Source organism: Myotis yumanensis, unplaced genomic scaffold, assembly GCF_028538775.1.
Source record: "Myotis yumanensis isolate MYYU_CA2020_CCGP unplaced genomic scaffold, mMyoYum1.0.hap1 SCAF_5, whole genome shotgun sequence".
Lineage (NCBI taxonomy): Eukaryota > Metazoa > Chordata > Mammalia > Chiroptera > Vespertilionidae > Myotis > Myotis yumanensis.
The window spans coordinates 94,922,120-94,945,296 of record NW_027223756.1 but is presented as its reverse complement, the minus strand read 5'-3'; the positions used below and the strand labels follow the sequence as shown (position 1 = coordinate 94,945,296).

General features: G+C 51.2%; 1 protein-coding gene across 2 annotated transcripts in view; it reads right to left on the bottom strand.

The window, feature by feature from the left end:
• The window catches only part of SLC25A37 (solute carrier family 25 member 37), a 43,083-nt gene extending 23,876 nt beyond the window's left edge, over window positions 1–19,207 (bottom strand). Inside the window, exon 1 of one of the 2 annotated variants that reach the window (XM_070416599.1) lies at window positions 18,910–19,207. In XM_070416599.1, coding sequence (XP_070272700.1) covers window positions 18,910–19,119 — 210 coding nt within the window. In that variant the 5' untranslated portion in view covers window positions 19,120–19,207. The remainder of the gene's footprint in view (window positions 1–18,909) is intronic. The other variant, XM_070416602.1, reaches the window with a different exon arrangement.
• Between the last annotated feature and the right edge of the window lie 3,970 nt (window positions 19,208–23,177).

Below are 23,177 nucleotides of genomic sequence, written 5' to 3'. Positions count from 1 at the left end.
AGTTTTATTTGGGGGGAGGTAGGCCTACATGACTACAATTTTAAAACGCCTGTATAAAAAAAAACTTCCAGGAGAAATTGGAACCCTTGTACGGAGGAAATGTAAAATGGTGCAACGCTATGGAAAACAGTATGGAGGTTCCTAAAACAATTAAATACAGAATTAGTATATGATCCAGCAATCCCACTGCTAGGTATATAGCCAAAAGAATTGAAAGTAAGGACTCAAAGAGATACTTGTACACCCATGATCATAGCAGCATTATTCACAAAAGTCAAAGGTGAAAGCAACCCAAGTGTTCATCCATGGGTGAGTGGATAAAATGCGTTATATATGTAGAATGGACTATTATTCAGCCTCAAAAAGGAGGGAAATTCTGACACATGCTACAATACGGATAAGCCTTAAGAACATTACGTAATAAGGCAGACGCTATCCCAAAAGCCAAGAATTGTATGATTCCACTTACATAAGGTACATACACAGTCAAATTCATAGCAAGTTAGAATGATGGTTGCCAGGGACTGGGGGCAGGGGGCAATAGGGAATTATTGTTTAATGGGCACAGAGTTTCAGTTTGAGAAGATAAAAAAAGTTCTGGAGATTGGTTGCATGACAACATAAATGTACTTAACACTACTGATCTGTATGCTTAGAAAAGGTTAAGACAGTAAATTTATGTTCAGTGTATTTCATCCTAATTTTTTAACCCTAAATCTAATCAACAGCTTATTCCACATGCATTGCATAGTCTGAAATCCTGCCACAATCGCATAACTCCCTCAGGTTTCCTTATCTCCTCGGCTTTTGTTTGTCTGTTTTGGTGAAGGCAGCCAGGGGCCCCAGATGTGCAGTGTGACCCCGGACGCAGCAGTATTCCTGGCTCCAGAGCCTTCCTCGGAAGGAAGCACCTGGGAGGTCAGCCCAGGGGCTCTTGGTCGGAAGGCAGAGCTTTAACGGAAAGCAGAAACGCTTAAGAGGCACTTTGAATCCTTGCCCTTTCCCACACACTGACCCCTGGCCCCAATGATACACACTGGCCTGAACCACCCCAAAAGGTATTTTCCCAGAATCAGTACTCCAGCTGCTCAGGCGTGGAGGTAGCTGCCGAAAACCAGCCAAATGGGAGAGACTTGGGGCTGATGCGGTGGCTCCAAGGTACCACTTTACTGCCAGAGCCAAGTAGCTGGGTGCTAGGGACGACAGCACCCCTGGCATCCGCCCTGGACAGGCCCAGGGAGCTGGGCACCTCAGAAGCCCTAAGCGCCACTGGTTCTCAAGTGTGGTCCTGCAGCTTCTGCAAGACCGGCTTCCACGCCCTTCACCGAAGCCGCACCTTCTAAAGCATGCTCCACTATTAGCCTATTAGCCACAGGGAAAAAAGACTTCTCAGAGCAGCCCTGTCGCCAGCCTTCTATTGCTCATTCCTCTACTTATAATTATATCAGGTGACGTGTCTGCAGGCCTGTCTCCCATGAAAGTCTGAGACACACAAAGGAAGGACAGCCGCCTCCATTTGTGGTCTCCGAGCCCCAGCACTGTGCCTTGACTAAGTCAGGAATCCCTCCAATTGTCAAAGACTAAGACATGCACTAGATTTCACCCACAGGCAACACAAAGCAAGCACTTCAAGTCCCTTCTCCAAACAGCTACCAACCTGATGCAGATCTGTGTTCCAAAGTTGATGCACCTCCCCATTTTCCAGGTCTACCACCCAGGGTACAGCCAAGGGCATAAGTCCCCTCAAAGCCAGCTCCAGGGTTCAGGGAACACTGGAGGTCTAAGTAGGTGTCGGGGTAAATTTCCCAGACATTACCGAAGCCAGACTTCCCACAAACACAACTACTCACTTCTCTCCATAGTGCTGGACAATTTACATGTAGGCGGGGCCAGGTCACAGCTGGAGGGGACATTCTCCCACTTTCCTCACACACCTTTCATACCAGACAATAACCAGAAAGACGATAAAGTACCAGAAACACCAGGCCTGATGTTCTCAGGGTCTGTGAAGGAAAGACTCAAAAGAAAGCACCTTGGAGACTTACCTTTCAGCCTCTGGAATCCACTTGCCCGCACAAATATTTGCAGGTACAAATTATTTCATGAGCTTTGTGGGGAGTCACTTTTAAGTTTTACTGGATGCCAAAGGAATGGCAGGAACCCTCAATCCTGGGTGAGATTTCGTGCTGACTCAAACCCTCACCCTGGAAACAAGAGCTCGGATGCACGATTTAATGCGCGGCCGCCTGAGGAAGGGTTTCCAGAAGGAAGGCCAGGGATGAGCGTGAGTGGCCGGGCTGCAGCAGCCTCAAGTTGGCACAACAGGGTCATGCTACCAGAACGTTCTCCCTGCTCCATAAATGTCAGATGAGCAGAGCAGGCATGGGGTCCTTGCCTTCAAGGAGTGTCTAGACCAGGGGGTGGAAAGAGTGAGCTAAAAATCACACAAATAAATACACACTTGCGTCCTGAAGCAAAGTGGAAGGTGAAGGTGTTATGGGAGCGAAGGCAGGGGACCCAGACCGGTTAAATCTGGGGAGGGGTCCGAGAGGTGGGTGACTCTGGAATGGAGACCTGCGAGCTGGGGAAGCCAGGCAGGTGAAGCACGGAGAAAAGGGCTGCCTAGGGCACAGGTAGTGGCAGGTGAGACGGGACAGAGGGCCTGAGAAGGCTGGCGTCACTGGCAGCCTGCTGAGTATCAGGAGATGAGCGCCCACGCTGAGCACTGAACACCATGGCACAGGAGGGTCATTTTGGTCCTTCGAGCTGTGTGCCATCTGCCTGGTCCTGACCTCCTGCCGTGGGTTCATGAATGGAGGAGAAGGAAGCAGGGAAGGAATGAGGCGGATGAAACAGGAGGGTTCTCACTGTGAAATCTAAACCGTGGGGAGCAGTAGCATTCCTGTCACTATGGGGAAGAGGCTGCTGCAAGCCTTCCCCACCTTCCACTCCCACCAACACCACCCCAAAACGCTCAGGCCTGTGGGCTAACCCCATCTGTGCTGCTGGCAACACTGGTGACCTCAGCCATGCGCCAACCCCCTCCATGACTCAGCTTCCTGGTAGTGAACTTATAAAAGGTCCCGTCAGGAAGGAGTCAGGGAGCTATAAACGGCCTTCTAGAAGCATCAGCTCCACGGCTCCCCTCGATTCCAGGGCGGGGCTGTGGCCAGTCAGCATTTCTGGAATTGCCTGAATGAATGGTTTGCAGTCCTTAAGTGTTGTAGTTGGAGGTTTCAAAAAACTAAACACACGGTAACTTCTAGTCAGGCACATAGGATGTAGGGTCCCCAGATGGTGTATCGGCAGCTGGGTCCTCTCCCTGCTCCTCTGCCCTGGGCAGAATTCTAGGGACCTTCCTAGCTTCCTCCTCAAAAAAAACAAACAAAAAAAAACAACAAAAAAAAAACACGTGCTTGTAAGTATATACTATACATTCAAAGTCATCATACTTATGTCTGGAAGGGCTCCATTATGTCTCCTGAACCAAGGTCATACTGACCCGTGGGAATATAAGGAGTGGGAATTTTGGAACTGGGAACTTCCAAGGAGACCATTCACTCTTGCCATTCCACAGATGAAGAAACTGAGACTCAGACGAATGACATGTCTCCTGGGGCACTCAGCTGGCAGGCCTCTGGTTATCTTAACCTAATTATAATTCGCCCTTAAATGCAAATATAAATGTTACGTGTGGGCACACACAGAAAGGACCTGCATTGGCCTTGCTTCTCCCAGTTTCGCTCGCTGCCCTCCCCTCACCCGGGACACCCATTTCTGGGCTGACAAAGCTTCTTCCGTCCCTAAACTCCGGCTGCTCAGAGAGCACAGGTCTGCTTCGTCTCAAGCAGCTTCTGGTAATGAAGGCCCAGGTCTGTGGCAACTCTGAGGTTTTAGGATCTGCAGGAGAATTTCAGAAGCTTCTTACAACTGGATGACCGGGAAACACGAAAGACCCTCGGAAGGAATACTAGGAAGCTTATTAAAACAACTCTGCCCCTGGCTCAGGGAAAGCACCTGGCCAGCCGCTCTCAGAAGCCGTGGCAGGAAGGACACTAATTTCCAGGATAAATGGGCCGGCGGCCACCGAAAACTGAGCCAACCGGTACCCCATCACGACAAACTGCCGTGTCAGCTGCTTCTCTGCCTTCTTTCAAAACTTGAAAGTTTTTTGTTTTTGTTTTTTTTGGAAGCAAAGAAGGAGCTAAGAGTCATTTCAACTTGTCGATATATTCCCAGTTGTTATTATATTGTTTTTACAATAAAAAGTCATTTCTGAAGCCGATATTCTCGAAGCTCTAATGGCTAAATAGAAATCTTCAGTCATTTTCAAAGTAAGTTCATTTAACGCGTCACCCTTCCTGGCCTGTGTAGTAAATAATGTACAGTTAATTCAGTGACTGAGAAGCCAAAACACAAGGGGGTGAAAATGCAAACGCAATTACACTACAAGAGAGCTCACTAGTCTCACATACACGTTAGGTTCTTCACCCTTTCACTGGGCCCCTCTCCGCTGCAGGGCGTTTTCTGTGGCGGAACTTAAACCAGATCAAATCTTTGTTTGTGTTCTGTTTTGTCTGGGTAACAGCTCAGCATTGTCTAAGACACTGAAAAAGGCCCACACATGTCCTCCTGGAAACACCCAGCAAACAGACTTAGCAACAAAGACCGCCTGTGCCAGGGAATCCACCGACCAGAAGCCGAGGGCTGGCCTTGGGGTCACCGGCTCTTGCCCAGGTCACCAGACTGGCTGTTTGGAGAAACAGGACTCAGCTCCCAGAAGCTGCAAGATCCAGGAGCATCTGTCCAAACCTGGATGGATACAGACACCGGGAGAAAAATCTTAGGGCCCAGTTTCAGGCCTTTATCAGAATCAGCGGAGACTGATGGCCAAGCCAAGGGCCCTGAAGCTCTGCATCTTATAGGAGGCGCCACCAGAGAGAGAGGGGGAAAGGAAAGAGAGGGCGGGGAAACCACTCCAGTGCACATTCCTTTAAAAGGTGACAAGGAATGACACACAAACCCGAGTGTCTAGAACAGTGCCGTGGGCTCCAGAGCCAGCTTTGTCACCTACACTTCCCGTCAAGTCTCTCTCCTCAACCTGTAACCTGTGACGTGGGCTGGTGAAGGTCACTAGGCAATACCTAACCCTCCACAGATCACGAGGCTGCATTTAACTTTTTTAACCACTTACCTGGCAGCTGCTCCAGCTGGCATGTGCCACTGATGTCACCCATTAATTAAGAATGATTTATGAGCAGAAAGGCCTCTGACATCACAGCTTTCCTCCCACCCTCCTCTGGCCTTCGGCTGCCAGTGAAAGTTCCCACCCAGGGAGGGGGCGGGCTTCCCTGGATGCCACCAGATAGTCGTTTGGTGGCCAAACAGGAAATGAAGATTTCAGAACAGGTGGAAGAAGAAATTTCAGAAAAGGAGGGCAGGTCCCACCTGGAGGCCCCGATGTGGTGACCCCAAACCACAAAATCTTTCTCAGCTGACTCTGTGGTCAGGAGGCTCACAGCAGAACCCCAAAATTCAGACTGTCAGGGGCAGTGCAGTTACCCTAACGACAGCCAGGCACCTTGGGGACAGGCTGTGGCATTCTGGAGAATAGAGAGAGTCATACGGCTTTGTACGAACATCGACGTCTCCTTCAGTCTGGATCTGGACAGTGGGTGGGCCCTTTCTGGACGCCTTCCTACGCGGTTCAGTTCCCTGCGGACAGGCGAGACCTCAGAGGCGTCGACCTCCTGGCTCCCTCATGCCCAGTACACGTGGTCACATCCCCACTGAACCCCACTCCCTGAGTAACTGAGTTATTCAATGGAGACCAGGGCTCAGGTTGCATTTTTGCAAATACCTTTCCTCTCGGCCTCAGTAGAGACATGTCTGTGAACCAGGCTAACACAAGCCAAGATCTAGCAAACAAGCCGTGGAGACCGTGGCTAAGGAAAGACCGTCTTGGTTCTTGAGTCACGCACCCTGAGCCCGCCTCCCTGCTCACACACTTGCACAAACATGGGCACCTTCCCCTCCTCTCCAGCCTGACTTCTCAGATCTGATCATCAGACAGCCACGGCTCCTTGAATCCGGCTCTCGCCAGCCCCGGGTCACCCGTGGGACATCCTCTATTGCAGGGGAGGGAGCACTGGGAGGGAGTCACAGGCAGTGCCAGTGTGTGCCCCGCCCCAGTGAGTCTGGCTGGCCCTGCAGGCTGCCACACCCACCCTGCACCTTCCCTGCCCGCTGCCAGGCCCGGGCCAAGGCCAGAGGCCAGCAAAAAAACCCTCCATGTGGGCAGCATAAGGAAAGGGGACCAGGGACCCCAAGACAAAGGCATCTGTGTCCTTCCTCCTTCCCCTCTTACTTCACTGTGTCAGCATCATGAGCAAACAAGGAAAACAGAGATGGGAGGGACCCTGGTGGGAACGTCCCCAGCCTCATCTGCCTGGTACTCAAAAGGGCAGACTCCTTTATAAAGTAAAAGTGCATCTCTGAGATCATAACCCTACGGAGATGACTGGGCCCTAACTGCCCTGGGCACGCTGCTGTCCTCCGTGAGGGCAGCCTGGTCCCTCACTAGCCTTCATCGCGGTGGCTGTATGCAGCTCCTCCCACCGCCAGGCCAACATGATCAATTTTAAATGCATTTCTGAGCATGCCCGCAGTATAATTGGCTCTCCCTCGTTACCCAGCTAAAGAGGCAGCAGCAGACGGCCACCCTGGTCTTTACCCAACAGATGGGAGCCGCTGTGTAAGGAGAGAGGTTAAGTGCCCGAGGCCACGCAGCTGCAGTGAATCCTACTGCAATCCTGGGGCGGGAGCCTGTATTTTCCATTCCAATGAGTTAACCTCACCCCTTTAACAGGATCCACTTTGATAATAAATACCATGACCTGGCACCTACAGGGAGCTTTATAATTTTTAAACTGTGTTCACCACAAACCTGGTTGCAATTTCTTCCTGGATTCAGTAAGTGGACCTGAAAGGTGGGCAAGACAGGCACTGTGACTCTTCCCTATTTAAGAAGAGAAAATTGCAGCCCTAACAGTCCAAGGAACTTGATTTAGTAGTGCTCTTCCCAAAAGGTCATCTTTATGCTGTGATCTGGAAAGGAATCCTCAGGCCAGTCCAAACTCAAATCACTATATTGAGTCCAATTTTGACCCCTAACAAATTGAGAAGGTGCAATAGGAAAGAAGCCAGACAAGACTTAAAAACAACTGTGGCAATAACTGTTTGTCACCATCCCTTTGACCTCAATAGTGGAGTATTTGACCAAGAAACTCCTACCTATATGTGAGAGCCCCAAGTTCCATGCCCAACTCTAATTTCCTGCTGGCACTCCCTCCACTCCAGATCCTCCTTCTCAAAAATGCAGCTGGGGGGCCCCATTATCTTCTCTCTCAGAACTCAGATCAAAGGCTCTACCATCATTAACATCTAACTTGGCACCCCAGCTCCTCACTCGCTTGCTCCCACCTAATTCCCTTCCTCGATCGATTCTCCCCCTTCAGCACGGGTATAGCAGAAAGAGGCCTGAATTCCAACACATGTTATTATGCTGAAGCTCAGTTTTCTCACCTATGAAATGAGGCACAGTACATGCCTTTTCCCACCTGCAAAGGAGAACTAAGAGGATCAAATGACAGTATAGGTTGAAACAATACAAAAATATTGCAATATACAATTGCAACAGCAACATAGAAGCAAACCCAGGCATTCAAGTAATATGACTTTTAGAAATGATAGAAGCTAATATTATTTGAGTGCTTACCATGTAACTGACACTATTCTTAACATCCTAGGAGTGTCATAAATAATTCCCATAGCAACAGGTGGGTAGTGTTATTATCCCCATTTCACAGAAGAGAAAAATAAGGCACAGAGAGGTTTCATAACTTGACCCGGTGCCACTCCAGGCAGTCTGGCCCCAGTACACGTGGCGGGGCTGCTAACCTGAACTGCTAACCTGAACTGTCCTTTTTCTAATTAATTAGAGGCCCGATACATGGATTTGTGCACCGGTGGGGTCTCTCTGCCAGGCCTGTGCCCTCTCGAAATCCAGGATCCCACAGGGAATGTCAGACTGCCGGTTTGGGCCCAATCCCCGCAGGCCAGGCTGAGGGACCCCATCGATGCACAAATTTGTGCACCAGGCCTCCAATATGCATATAAGATCTTTGGTTAATCTCTTCTTACCCTGCCCACTACCCCCTTCCCTCTGAGATTCATCATGTTTCCATGCCTGTGCGCTGAGCATCTGCCCCCTGGTGGTCAGTGCACATCATAGCTACCAGTCGAACGGTCAGTCACTTAGGCTTTTATATATATAGACTAGAGGCCCGGTGCACGAATTCATGCACTGGGGGAGGGGGTGTCTCTCAGCCCAGATTGCGAGAGGGCACAGGCCAGGCCAAGGGAGGGACCAGGGAGGGACGCGGGATGTTGGCCAGCCAGGGAGGGACCGCAGGAGGACTCCAAGGAATGTCTGGCCCATCTCGTTCAGTCCCAATCGGCCAGACCCCAGCAGCAAGCTAACCTACTGGTCGGAGCATCTGCCCCTTGGTAGTCAGTGCATGTCATAGCAACTGGTTGACCAGTCGACTGTCTGCCCCCTGGTGGTCAGTGCACATCATAGCGAGCAGTTGAGGGGTCTTAGCATATCATTAGCATATTATGCTTTGATTGGTTGAATGGCCGACCGGACACTTAGCATATTAGGCTTTTATTATATAGGATAAGCATAAGGCCTCTGATTCGATGGGTCATTAGCTGGGCATGTTAAGGTTTACAGAAGCCACCCATGTATGTGAACCCACCTGAGCTTCTCAACAAGTAGGTAAACAAATGATGTTATTCTAGGACACAGCAGCCCAGAGAACTAACTCGTCCAAGGATTCAAAACCGGTTAATGGTGGAACTTGGACTTAAATTCATGGGCTTTCCCCCCGTCCCCCCACTTTGGAGCCCTTTCTACAGACCTCCAGACCAGCACCAGCCCGATACTCACACACCCTGCCCCTGCCCACGAAGCATCTCCAATGTAGCTCTGCGGCCATGCCAGGGTACAAAAGCTGTGACTACAATGAGAGATCAGGTCAGGGGCTTTAGCCAGCCAGACCGCAGGGCACCACAGCTTCTGAGTCTCCCAATGGATGTGTCCAATGGATCCAGAGGTTGGCGGCCCCAGAGGAAGTCCTCTCAGTGACACGAAGCTGCAGCCCCAAATGGACCCATGATGGCCAGACTTTCCCTAAACCTATTATGCAACCATTTTCTGGGATTTCTCTAAATTTCAACATATTCTATTTTCTCTTCGAAGAGAAAGCATGAATGTGAGACCATAACACCTTGCAGTAACCAGACAGCGGCCCTCCCCACTTGTCTGGGGTTACTGGTAGGATAGGAAATGTTTTCAAAGCTGTCTTCTATGAGCCAATTGTGGCTTCCAGAATGACTAACAACCTCACGAGTGAGGGACGGTGGGGGGAGGGAGGGTGTACAACTGAGGGCCACTGTTTGTTACAGGGCAAGGAGCCAGCTCAAGAGTGGCCGGCAGAGAAGCCCGGAGTGATGCTCCCGACAGACTCCAGGCCTCCAAGAAGGCAGCCTGAGCATCCCCAAGTCCAGGCACCCCAGACCTTGTGCCCATTTGAAAGTTAAGATCAAGTTGGGCCAATCTTCTCTTTAAAGGATCTAATTATAGGGAACACGCTCTGGGAACAGGGGCTTATCTTTGTTGCCTGGCGTCCAGCACAGAGCCTGCAGGGAGGGGCCGGCACGTGGGGATGAATGAAGTGGGTGGCCAGGTGAACCCACAGTCTCACTGAGATGTAACTGTGACTTGCAGGACAAACGAAAGAGCAGAGAAAGTCTCTTTGTGGCCAAGACACATGAATGAAATCAACAAAAACAACACAAAATAAAAGGGAGCATTTGTTTAGTAGCAGTTTTAAGAGCTCTCTTCTTCACATCCCTTGAAAACAACAGTGTCTTCACTCATTCACCCACCACCCACAGGTACCTGTGTCTCACTCTGGTGGACAAGCTGTGTATGTGTGTGTAGGGGTGTGTCTGGGTCTCTGTGAGTGCCACGTGAGGTAGTTCAGGATTTATTATGAAAGCAACAGGAACAGCTAGGGGAATATTAGGGGGGACCCCACCTGCTGTGAACTGCAGACATGGGGCTGCTCCTTGGCCCCCTGTCCCAGCCTCTGCTACCCCTTGAGGAAGGGCCTGGATTTTCCTTGAGCAGGATCCCAGTTTGGTAATAAACACCAATGGAACTGGCACCTACACAGAGCCTTATACTTTTTTTTTAATATATATTTTTATTGATTTCAGCGAGGAAGGCAGGAGAGAGAGATGGAAACATCAATGATGAGAAAGAATCAATGATCGGCCGCCTCCTGCACGCCCTCTACTGGGGATGGAGCCTACAACCCGGGCATGTGCCCTGATGAGGAATCAAACTGTAACCTCCCGGTTCATAGGTCGACGCTCAACCACTGAGCCACACGGGCCAGTCCTTTATACTTTTCAAACAGAAGAAAGGTGTGTTCATTGCAAACCAGGCTGCATTTTTTCCCAGATGCAGTAAGTGGGCAGGAGGGGCATTGTTAATCTACTCCAGAAATTTTTAACCTTTTTCATCTCTGGCACATATAAACTAATTACTGAAATTCTGCAGCACATCAAAAAATATATTTCTTGCCAATCTGACAAAATGATAGGTATAATTTCGATTCATTCATACCAGACAGCTATTGTTGTGTTGGCTGTTGTCGTTTTTTTTAATCTGACAATCTAAGGGAAAAGAGGTCAGTGCCCCTGACTAAATAGTCAGGTAGCGCATGTTTTAAAAATTCCTGCGGCGCACCGATTGAAAATCACTGTTCTACCCTATTTAAGAAGAGAAGACTGCAGGTCCGGGAAGCTGGAGGGCTGCGAGGTGCGAGTGAGCAGGGCTGGCTGCGGAGGATCTGCGGTAACTCAGTACACAAACACTTCACTGAGCAACGTACTATGTGCCCGCTCCTGTTTCTGGCAATGAGAACGAGAGAGCACAAAATTCCTGCCCACGGAGAGCTTACATGTGAATGAGGGGAGACGGACCATAAACAATACAAATAATATGACAGATATAAATAAAACATGTAAATAATGTAAATAACATAAATATCAACGAAATACTAGTACATGAGCAATATAAATAATAAATATAAGTAAATGGCACCATATTTTAGAAGGTAATAAATGCTGTGGAGAAGATAAAAGCAGGGCCAGACCCTAGGGAAGTGTGGGTGAGGGGCAGGTGGACTCAGCTGTGACCCGGGTGGTCAGGGAAGTTGTCAATGAAAAGGAGACCACAGTGTCCCCTGAACCAAGGTCATAGCAGTGGGGACAGGGAGACAACAACGAACTGAAGAGGTGTTACAGGATGCAGGGATGGCCAGGTCTAGGAAGCATGTGGTGGGGAGAAGGGAGGGGGCCGGGGCAGAGAAAAAATGAAGAGGAAGCAAGTTTCTGAGACGGGCCTGGGCCGAGAGGCGGTCAGGGTGTCCACACTGGACACACCGAGGCCGAGGAGGCCAGGAGGCTGCCAAGTGGACATGTCTGCGAGGCAACTGGATACCCAGCTCCTGGAGACACTGGACCACAGACACGGATCTGCAAGTTATCAGGACCCAGGCGAAAACTGAGACGTGTCCTGGGGGGAAAAAAGAGCGTGGAGGGCAGCATTCTGCAGAAGGCCAGCGGCTGCACAGGGGCCAGCAATAGACAGACCCAAAGGGGATACCAAGAGCTCAGGGTCACAGGGTCACAAGCCACCCCTCATGGAAAGATGGCTGCAGGAGGGGCTGGCAGCAATCCTGGGGATCGCTAGCAGCCTCCTGAGGTTTCAGTGGAGTTGGGGGGTGGGGGGGGGGGGCACAAAAGCCAGTGGCCTGGAAGGGGGTGACAAAGTAAGGGAGTAGAGACCAAGTATCAATGATCCTTTTATAACATCTATTATTTTAAGGAGAGAAAAAAAAAAGAGCAACAAGAGTTTGTCTGTTTCCAGGAAGAAAGAGGTTGGTACTTGGGGCCCACGGGCTTAAGGTAAGATGTCTATGGTTTGTGAATTTTACAAGGAACAGGCCTGGACCTGGATAAATGATTTCAAGAAGGAACCAATGCGGGGGAAGCTAAAGATACTGGAACTGGGTTACTCAAGAGAGAGATGACCAAAATAACTACAGCTGTGGCCCTTCCCCGAGAAAGCAGGCTCCAGACACTGCAGCGAGAGCTCTGCATGCTGCCGCGTGCAACTTCTGACAGCCCGGAAGGCAGGTGTTGGTGTTCATGTCCCGCTCTGCACACAAGAAAACTGAGCCTAGAGAGGTCACACAGTGTGCCCCGGGTGTGTGGCCAGGATTCAATTCCAGCGTGAGGGTGGTTCCCACACAGCGCGCTTTCCTGCCCCCTCTGAGTCACCAAGAGGAAGAAAGGACCCTCTTTACCTTTCGGAGGAGGGGCAGGGGACAGAGGGAGAGCTGGAAGGCAGTGACAGAAGATGACTTTGATTGCGGTCCTGGTTCCTCTGTGAACTAGGAAGCAAGATGCCACGCAGAGGCTGAAAAAGTGGAGGGGTGGGGGCCGCTTACCGAGCAGAGCCTGGTCTGAAGCAGCTGCCGGGGAGGACGGAAGTGGCCTGACCACACACTTGGAAGGACAGGCTGTGGGCCCAGAGGCATGGACACACGGGGAGTCACTTGTGGCCATGGCTTTCTCCTGTACCCAGACAGTCTGTCCCGAACCGGCCAGTCTGGGCCGGCCAGTGTTAGAAGAACCAGAGACAAAGAAACTGAAGGCCCAGTGGCAGCCGTGATGGGCCAGGGTCCAGGCGAGATGAGGAAGACAGGACAGGATGGGAGGGGAAGACCTAGCATGACCGTGAGAAAGCTGTGGCCAGCCTATGAGATGTCCCAGTTTAGGATTCCAGAGGCAGAAGGTTCTGAATTAGGGCCAGGCCCCAGGAGGTAAGACCATCAACCTGAGGGGTGTCAAGAACAGAGGGATTTGAACGGTGGGGAACAAGAGGACATGTTCTCAGGGTGAGGACGGGATTTGTGGAGAAGCAGTCTGTGAGCCAACACCAAAGTGCGCAGAGAATGAGGAAGAGTGACTGCACGCTGATGATGATGAAGATGACAATGCGGATGACGAAGATGACGATGACACCTGGAGAGCAGTCACTACCAGCAGGCCCTGTTCTAAGTGCTGTAAGGACGTAACCCTCACAGCCACCCTGGGACAGCAGTACCACCTTTTCCCCTTTTCACAGATGGGAAAACTGGGCACAGAGAGGTGAAGAAACCTAAGTGGGAACGGGGCCCCGGTCCAAGCAGTCTGACTCAGGTCCACGCTCTAATCATTCTACTATCCTGCCCCTCAGCATGAGAAATCCGGCTGCAGTCTCAGGGGAGTAGATGACAAGGGAGAGAAGAGTGGCTGATGCTGGTGAAAGTGGCTGGCAGGAGCCTCAAAGGGGAAGGAGAGGTGCATAGGAGAGAAGGAAGTGACCCCACCCCCAACCTTGTCTGAGACCCGAAGGTACCTGGGTTTGAGTTGATGGGAACCACCTTTACTTGGATTTCTATCAGGACAGGGAGACGGAAGGACCACTCAGCGTAGAGGTGAGGGAGTTGGTTACAAGAACTCCCACAGGTACAGTGGAAAACAAAGGAAGAAGGAAGCAAGGAAACCTTGGATCCGGGGAGAGAAAGCAGGAAGAAAATGAGTACCTGCATTTCACAGGTAAGGGAATTAGATCTCAGCAAAGCTAAATGTCCTGCCCGACCAGGAAGTCAAAGACTGGGTTCTGAGGTGCCCAAGATAGTTCTCTGAGGGTGAGAAATCTCAGCTCCGAAGGCGAGAGGGAAGGATTACAGTTAAACAAAGAGAAAGCGATTAGCCACACCCCTCCTATGAAAAATGTCCCCAGTGAGCACTCAAGGTGGAGGTGGTGAGGGGCGGGCAGGCAGGCTGTGGGAGAAGCAGGGCTCCCCAGGCGCCTGGAGTGCTCCAGCAAACATGTCTGTGGTCAGCACCCACGGGACCAGACAACTGGCGGAAGATGCAGAACACACACACAGAAAATTCTTTGAGAGGGAAAGGCTGGGTACTAGGAAAAGACCCGGGACATTCTAGGGCTCAAAAGACGTTCACAGGCTTCATTCAGCACAAGCAAGCCCTTCACCGGGTGGGTCAGGGAAAGGCAGCCCTCCTAAAGTAGGGAGGGGGCCAAGAGCCCCCGCCTGTCCGAAAGGGGAAGTGGGACTGAAGTCCTGAGACCGGTCACTGCTCCAAAGAGCACTGAGTGGATGAGAGGGCTCCAGGTGGCTAAAATGTGGCCAAGTGGAAACCAGGAAAGGGATGGGAAGTGTACGCACAGAGCACCACACTCCCTTCCACGTGACGATCCCCAACATCCACATGCACACCCCTGCCTGGTCGCAGTCACTTAAATCCCCCCCATTAAGCCCAAGTGCCTCTCCCTACAGATGAGCTGAAGTCACCGGAGACCACGTTCGCTGCCCACTGAAATGCTAGGGGCTTCCCTCCAAGCCCTCTGCCCCAGCCACCCCCTCCCCCATTTCCAGGAAGAGGGAGCCAGCAGCAGGCAGGAAAGGGCCGCCTGGGGCCAAGTGCTGACGCTGGGACTGGGTAAGATCCCCACCCCCAGGACCTCAGCAGCCGGCCTTAGGGCTTAGGTGCCACACTGGGTCCCAGCCTGCCGCCTGGGAGTTCATGACACAAAGACTAAGACAAAAGCTCAAGAACACTCCTTTCCTGACTCCCTGCCCCTCCTACATCCACCTTTTAGAAAAGCACCTCCCACTGAAGGACAGGAGGGGAGGGGAGGAATCTGAAGAAGACAAGGCTGGGAAAGAGAGACAGAAAAATCACTATAATTTTACTGCAAGAACTAGAGCAATTTGGGATCTCACACCCTTTTGAAGTTCAAGGGCATCCACCACACTGTACTTTGTTTGGAAAGCAATGAAATGGGTGGGCAGGGACTCTGGCAGCTGCCTTCACCATCCTGAGCACCTTCCTACCAGCCGACCTCAAGCTGAGGGATGCTGGGCTGTCCTGGCACCTGACTGGCTCAGAGCTGCTCAGAGCTGAGAAGGGCCGGCTACAGCCCCTCCTCCACGCGCCCCCCAACATCCCACCCCCCACCCCCCAAGGCCAACCCACGGCTTCCAAATGGTTCAGCACCCACAGCCCCTGAAAAGAACACTGTCAACCACCCATCCGCGCCCTGGCTTGGAAGGAAGGCTCTTCCTAGCAGAGTTCAGGGAAGCAGTTTCCCTGACAAGCAAAGCAAGAGAAGGGCTGTGAAAGGGTCAGCGGAAGTTCCCTCACTTCAAATCTTTCCTGTTTCCTCTCACCCCTGCTTTCCCCACCACTGGACGCAGCATGGTCTACAAGTGGTGTGCCTAATCTGGTTGGAATTTCCTCCTCCACCCACCTGGCATTCTCCCCACAGTCATGAGCACTCCCGACCAGGGGTTCTCACATCCACCCCAAGTGCTGGGCTAAGCCACCCCACTACTTGGCACTTTGGCACTTGCCACTTCGGAGCACCAGGAAGAAGGTCATGGAAACCCTGCTGCAAACCCCAGGTGGGGAGGAGCAAGTAGCTGCTAACCATTTGGAGAAGCCCAAAGCCCGAGGGAGTGGAGTGGCCGTGCTCTCTCCCTCGTGCCGCCACTGTGGGGACTCAGAGCTGACTGGAGAAGGGAGAAAACAGGCAGCCCAGAGTCCCGGGAGCCTGGCCCTTCGCAGATTAGTGAACACTCACATCCCACCACCATGAAACGAGGAGAGGACACGGAAGGGGCAGAAAAGTTGCCGAAGGTCTTCTGACACCCATTTAGTAATCGCAGGCTGATGCCAGTGGGAGCTCGAGGGATTAGCAATCATCGGGTTCAGGGTCACTCATATTTTGGCCATAACCCCCAGCCAAAAGAGCACTTTACACAGCCACTCAGGAACACACACACACACACACACACACACACACACACAGAGTTTCATGGAGCAACACTTCCTTACTGCATGCCATGCACGCTTATACCCTGTTCTCACTCATCTGTCATTTTTAAAATGTTGATCCTGCTAATGGGTCACCTCCCAAAGTTTAAAAAACACGGGGGGGGGGGGGGGGTGCGGGGATGGGAAATAGTATTGAATATTACAATTGTAAGCATCAGCGAGGCTAGACTTCTGGACCTATAACCATAAAACCAAACAGTTTGCTTAAGCTCTGTAGTCCACACTATCTAGGACAGAAACATTGAAAAAAGCAGGCCCACCCACCACTCATTTAACTTCACAACATTAAAGAGAAAAATCAAAGAACATGCCTTCGAAAAAACAAAACTTTTCTTCCAAGATGCAATTTACGTTGATGTGGCTTCAATCGACATAGTTATCTGAAATTTCAAGTAACATAAAAGAGGACAATGGGTGTTCTGTGTTTACAGAAAGGGGTGTGGGGGATAAGGTTAAAAATGGGAAAAAATACTGAACTGGTCCCCAGCCCCCATTTTATTTACGAGTGACAAAACTAAGAGACAGAACAGCGCCTAAGGCATGAAGCAAGTTAGGGGCAGGGCTTGAAATCCAACCCCGGGCTCCTGACTCAATTACTCACAGTCTCCATTATCCAAAATATTTAAAAACACAGTCAAGGTCTCTCCAAGTGAAGCTCTGCCATGACTGAAGCGTGGAGAGGCCCTGATAACTCATGGTCGGCGCAGACAACCGAGCTGATCTTGGCAGACCTTGGCGCTCTGCGCAGCCTCGCTGGGGTCCTGCAAGGGGCTCACACACTTAACTCTCTCTGTGCCTCTTCTCAGAGAAGAATAAGCCTTGCTACCCCTTCCAAAAATGTAGTAAAAAAATGAGAGGTGCTTTAAAACCAAACCTGCATGCTTAGGACAGAAGAACCCCTATGGGGCATTTATTCAGGGTCAGAGTTAGAATCCCAGGACCCAGAAGACCTTACTCATTAGCTGACCCAAGCCTTCATTTTACAGTCAAGCCCCATAAGGTAACAGCCAAACCAGTTCCTTCTTCACACACTATATTAACCCGTCCACTGGTGAAAACTGCCACAGAAAGTTACACAAAATACCGGCCTCTAAGGGGCAGGAGGAGGGGCAGGGAGGAAACTAAACACAGATCACACAATTTTAATACATGAGACAAATGTCTCTTTACAGTGTCCAAGGGAGCTCAAAAGGCATGACTGATTTTCACTGATCCTAAAGGTAAGCTGAAATGATGCTCTGAACCAAACTCGGAGCACAGAGGCCAAGGCCTCGAAGTGGTACGGTTCCTTGCGGCAACATTCATCTCCCCGCCCCAGTGGGTCTGGTGCCTGCTCAGATGACATCCTCCTGCTCCTAACTTTCCCTACACTCTGTCCAAGGCACTTGAGACAACAGCTTCAAATATGGGGAATTTTATTACATGGGAGGGATTCTTTCCTATACAAATGCCACCTGGTATCTGTCCAGGGTGTTTGCTGGAGGAGCTCTGTCAACCTAAGAGACAAGACCTTCCCCACCCGCTCAGTAACCCTGGCAGGCGAGGACCATTCCTCTCATTCCCCGCGGGGACACTGAAGGGACAGAAAGGGTGATGGCTCAGGCCCAATGGCACAGACTCTCACCTTACCATGAAAACCCATGCCATCTCTCACTGGACCTGTGCCTCTCCAGCCACGGACTGCCAGCTCTGAGAGCCGCCCAGGGCAGGGAAACCCTCTGAGTTAGACAGTCTGGCCTTCACACGGCTCACGTGGGGCCAGCATCAGCAATAAGATACAGCTACCGGGAAGGGGGGGTGGGGGACCTCTGTAGGCCTGCCATTCAAGGTAACTGCCACCTAGAGAGGCCCCCAATCTTCCAAAGCACAGTGGGGCTGGAATCAGAGGATGAAAGTGGGCAAGTTAATCAATCAGTTCACCTCTGTGCCTCGGTTTCTCCATCTGTTTATCGCCAGGGTTGCTGTATGAATTAGATGAGTTATGCCTGCACAAATGCAATGTGTCAGTAGTAGCATTACTTCCCTGCACTCATCTATCCCCTAGGCATGAAGTGTCCTGAACAAAGTGACAGCAGCTCTCTGTCAGACAGACAGTACCTGCCTGGCTAAAGCTGCCTCCTTACAGGAACGCATTAGAAACTACCTGGCGAAGTGTCGGGCAAACTGAGCGCCTATTACACAACCCACAGTCAAGGGCTGCGTAGCACACCCTCTCCCCACCTGCCGGCCTCCCTGATACAAAAAGAGAAGGCAAATGTCACTGCAGGTCTCACTGCTTCCCTGCTGCTCCGCTGCCCAAACTCCAGGGGAAAGGGAGCAGAAACACTTAGGGAAGGGGATCAACAGGGCACCGCCGAACCGGCACCCCCAAGAGAGCCGCCAAGACCCAAGAGAACCCCTGCCACTCCCAAGACCCCCAAAACACCGGGGGAGCAGAAACCACACGCCGGAGACGGCGGGTGTCCACACGCCGGGACGGGAAGGCACGCGGCCCGTCGGGAGACACGTTTCTCAGCGCGAGCGTGGTGAGCGCTCCCGGGCGGGCAGCTCCCTCGGAAACGGCGCACGTGTGGGCGGCCCCGGGCGAGCGCGGGCGGCGCGCTCCTCTCGCTGCGCCTCGGACACCCGGCGCGCCAGCGGGAGCCGCGAGGAGCCAGGACTCTCACACCCTCGGGTCGCGTGGGCAGGGCAGGCGTGGAGACTGTGCAAAGCTGCACCGATCGCCTCCCTCTGGGGGCCCCGCACGCACGCGCGCGCTCTCCTCTGCTCGCTCGTCCCTCAAGTCTCCTCGCGCCTCACCTTCACTGAGTCTACCGGGTACATGACCATGTGCTCCATGATCCCGGCCATCGCTCCGGCTGTCATGTGGGTGGATAAGGAGGCGCTGGTCGGCAGGTTCTCATAGTCCTCCGACCCGGCGTCCTTGCTGCCGCCGCCGCCATCTCGGCAGTCCCCATCCATCCTGCGCCCCACAGCCTGGCTCCCCATGCCGCCGCAGCGCAGCTCCATCCGCCAGCTCCACCGCCGCGGGAGGCTGCAGGAGGTGGGCAGGGAGGGGGAGGGGGGGAAAACTTCACTTCTTAAAGTGGGAACCACCTCCCGGGTGCTACGGCGCCTGACGCCATGGCGGGCTGGGGTGGAGCGGAGGGGCCCGACACACCAATCACTGGAAAAGAAGAGGCCCGCGGCGGCCGCGCCATTGGTGTGCGGGCCAGTGAGGACCCGCCTCCCTGTGTGACGTCACTGTCCAGTGCAAATTTCCAAGCAACCGGAGGGGGGCGAGAAGAGACGTTGGGGAGTCCCGGGAAGTTGTACCACCTCAAGGCTGGTGCTGCCTCCCTAGGGGCAGGCAGTGGGGGCGGTCCCTGGAGAGGGTCCGCCTGGCCACAGAGGCGCTATGCATAGGGTTGCAGGGGGAACAGGAACAGAGGCTCAGGGGAAATGGCCCCCAGAGCCCAGGGTTTTGCAAACAGTACTGCTCAGCAAGCTTTGGCATTCCTCAGGCCTGGAGGTGACTGCAAATGTCGCTTATGGAGCAATTATGGTGGCTGGATGGGGAAGGGAGTGGCGTTGGAGAATTGAGGACATGCTGCGTCATAGCAGGGATACACCTACTTTTGTGCAACAGAAGGGCATATACCGGAGGGGACTGAATTGAAACTCAAGGTCCTGTGATAGGCTGCTTGGTAGGGGAGATTACCCATTTATTCTAAATGTTTTCTCTCACTGCAAACACATCATAATAGAACTAAGTTTATTCCTCCCCTTATTCTCACACAGAGGCTAAATCCATCCTGCCCTGGACTAACCAAGACAATAAGGAGTAACCAAGATGGATCCCTTCTGGGCAGGCACCCCCAGCCCATTTTCCCTGGAGCTGACCTGCCTAGAAGGTGGTTAGAGGCTTGCTCCCATTGGAGGGCTGCAAAGTGACTGAGGGTAACATCTTGCAGCCTTGCATCTACCTGCCTGTCTTCTAAGACTCTGGTCTCCTAGTTCTTAAGTTCCTTCTTTATTTTAACCTAAATAGCACTGTCTTGCTCCATCTGTGGGAAGGGAAAGGAATCAGAAAGTGGAGGAGTGACCTGTTTATGGACGTCTCCGTGAAAGCATGACATTTGCAAGTCTAAATGTATGTGTTCCGGGCTAAAGATTTGGCTCTAGATGATCAACTTCTCCCTCACCAGACACCTTATCCAGAGGCAGCTTCTGGGCAGGAAAGCTGGGCTCTGAGATAGGAAAGGGAGGAGGCCCTGAAGATGCTGTGCCCACACCCCAGTCCCAAGGTTCAAGCTACAGCAACCCTGGCGGCTCTCTCGGGGAATTGAGATACAGTGATGTGAGCATTGTCAGTAGAGGCTGCAAGGCCAAGGGCCTCCATTGCTCCATTTTTGGGAGCTGCCAATAGTGGCTCCCAAAGTGAGTGCTAAGGATGTGATGGAAGCAAGCTCTGGGTTCAGCATTTAGAGAGAAGAATTTCCCTGCTTTTGCCAAAGATGATTTTTAAGAAACATTGATCAAAAGCTGTTGATATTCACTTACAAATGGATACCCCTTAACCAGTACATATTAACCCATTGTCCAGTTTCTGGAAATGTGACACAAAAGTCTGAAAATGCATGAAGCTCTTCTTCAAAGCATTATTTGTAGCCATAAATAATTGGAAATGACCTCAATGTTCAACTAGAGAGAAATGGCTAAGTAAATTATGGCACATGTAGTAATGAAACATTATGGGCCCATTAAAAATTGTGGTCACATTATGCAGCATGGGAAATGGTGATGATGCATGTTAGGTAAAAAAACAAAACAAGATTTTATAGATATTACATCCACAAAAATGTAAATATGCGTATCAAAAGAGTGAAGTGGTTTTAGTGATAGTGATGTAGGATTACAGGTAACTATTTTTATTATATTTTCCATGCTTAAATAATACTTATGTTATTTTCACAATTTAAAAAAATGAAAGTGAATCATTATTTTTAGGATATAATCTCCCAATGCATGAGAAACCTTCTGAACTTTGCCATGGTGATATTGGTGGAGAGAAGTCATCCTTGGGATGGTTAAGAGGACTCTCAGCATATATGAACATGCCCATTAATCTTCAAAGATATAGATTTTTAAATTTTTTATTAAATAAATGTTAACCCAGAACCATTTAAAAAATATTTGAAATATTTATTAAAAGCAGTATTTTTACCTCACCATATAAAGTGGGTATAGTGGCCTGGCACTCAGCATCCATTTAAACTCCTCCTTGTACTGCAGTTGCTAGAAAATTTTAAACTACAATTCTCTGACTCCTTTGCAGCTAGGAGTCTAGAGTGAATTATATTCTGCCAATTAGATGAACGAAGAACTCTGGGAGGTGGAAGGGAGATAGAGGCCACCTTCCTGCTGCTTTCATCTTCTATTGCCTCGCATGGCCATAGACATTTGGGTTAGGAGCAGTTGGGTAGGCAGTAGCTTCCTTATTGCAACAGCTTTGCAGTATCTGGTCTCCAGGCTCATAGTTGCTGCAAGGCAGTGTAGCAGGGGGATGGCAACAGTGATGGCAGCACCCTCCTGAGCCCTGCACCATCGCTTCAGTAGATGGCCTTTCTCACCCAGGTGGCGGAGGTTCCCTTTAAGAGGCCAGTTTGGACCTGGGAGTTATCCCTGAAGGCCCGGCAAAGGGTCGGCTCCTCGCCCATTCTAACAATATCGTGTATAGTAGACAAAGCCTGCTTAGAGACAGGTGGCATCCCAGACACTATAACCAGGTGTTTTGGCCACACTGCCAACAAGGAAAAAGCAGTGTGGGGACCCCGGAGCACAGCAGTGATCCTCTCCTGTGGGATGGGCCATAGACTCAGAATGACTTGTTGGTTCCACCAAAGTCTTACGTAAAGTTCCTGAACGTTGAAATTCTGAAAATGTCATGATATTGCCCTAGCCCTGCCGGGAACCAAGCTCCACATAGAAAGAGGAAGCCACGGAGGGTGTCTGGTGAAGAGCACTTGACTTGGAGTCATGGGCCCTTCAAGCTCTGCTTCTACCATTTACTAGCTGTGTGGCTCTGGCCAATTTGCTTGGCATGCTCCCTCCTCTGTTGACCATGGGCACTGATACTTAACACATGGTGAATGAAATATAGAAAAAAGTAGACTAAAATCTTATGAGGAATTATATATAATTTGGGGGTATTGGAAGAAAAAAGGACGGAAAGGAGTTATGGGTACAGAGGGAGGAGACTCAGGCTTCTCCAAAATCCTACTTTTTTCACTGTCATTACTCTAGACCTGACATCTGCCTGCCCACACAGATACCTTAACACCCTACCCAGATGTAGCCAGTGCTGTGTCTTCCCTGGGGCCCCGCCAGTGCTCTACCAGAGAGGAGGCCCGTTCCATGGAGCAGCTGCAGCGGGTGATGTCTCCTGGAGCCCCATGTGGTGTGGCCCCAGGGTGGAGTGTGTGCTTTCCGTCTTTGTTTTTGTCAATGTACGCCATCCACATCCCCATTAATTTTAAGTCAACTTTATATGTTGAGCCAGCGCCTGTGGACATGCAGGCCCCTCCCTCATATACAGATCTGTCCTGTAATCCCAGAATTCCTTGATTTCCCAAGGATGGCACTGTGTTTCTTTAAAGTTTAGACTTAGGCATGAGTCTCCCATTGAGAAAGAAGAAATGGAGATAAAAATCTAGCCATACTCAGGAGCCCCAGACCAAATAAGGAGAGGGTGGGAGAGAGCCATCAGAGGCAGAGAACCCAGCTCCTTCTCACTTTACCAGGTGTTGTTTACAGAGCGGGCTGACTGGCCAGGGTCAGAGCTGGGACGGGGGGTGGGGGGGTGGGGGGGGTGGGGGGTGGGTGTTGACCTGCCCTGCCTCCTAAGAGCCTAGCAGGCTCGTGTTTCTGCAGACACCACTGCTGAATCCAATTGTCCCATGTAATGTGGACCGGGTCCCACTGCTGTGAGACCATCCTCTGGCTCCTGTGCCATCCTCCTCGGTAGCTGCCCCGTGTACTTTTACTGAAGAGACCCAACAGTGCCCAGCCGGTGTTGCTCAGTGGTT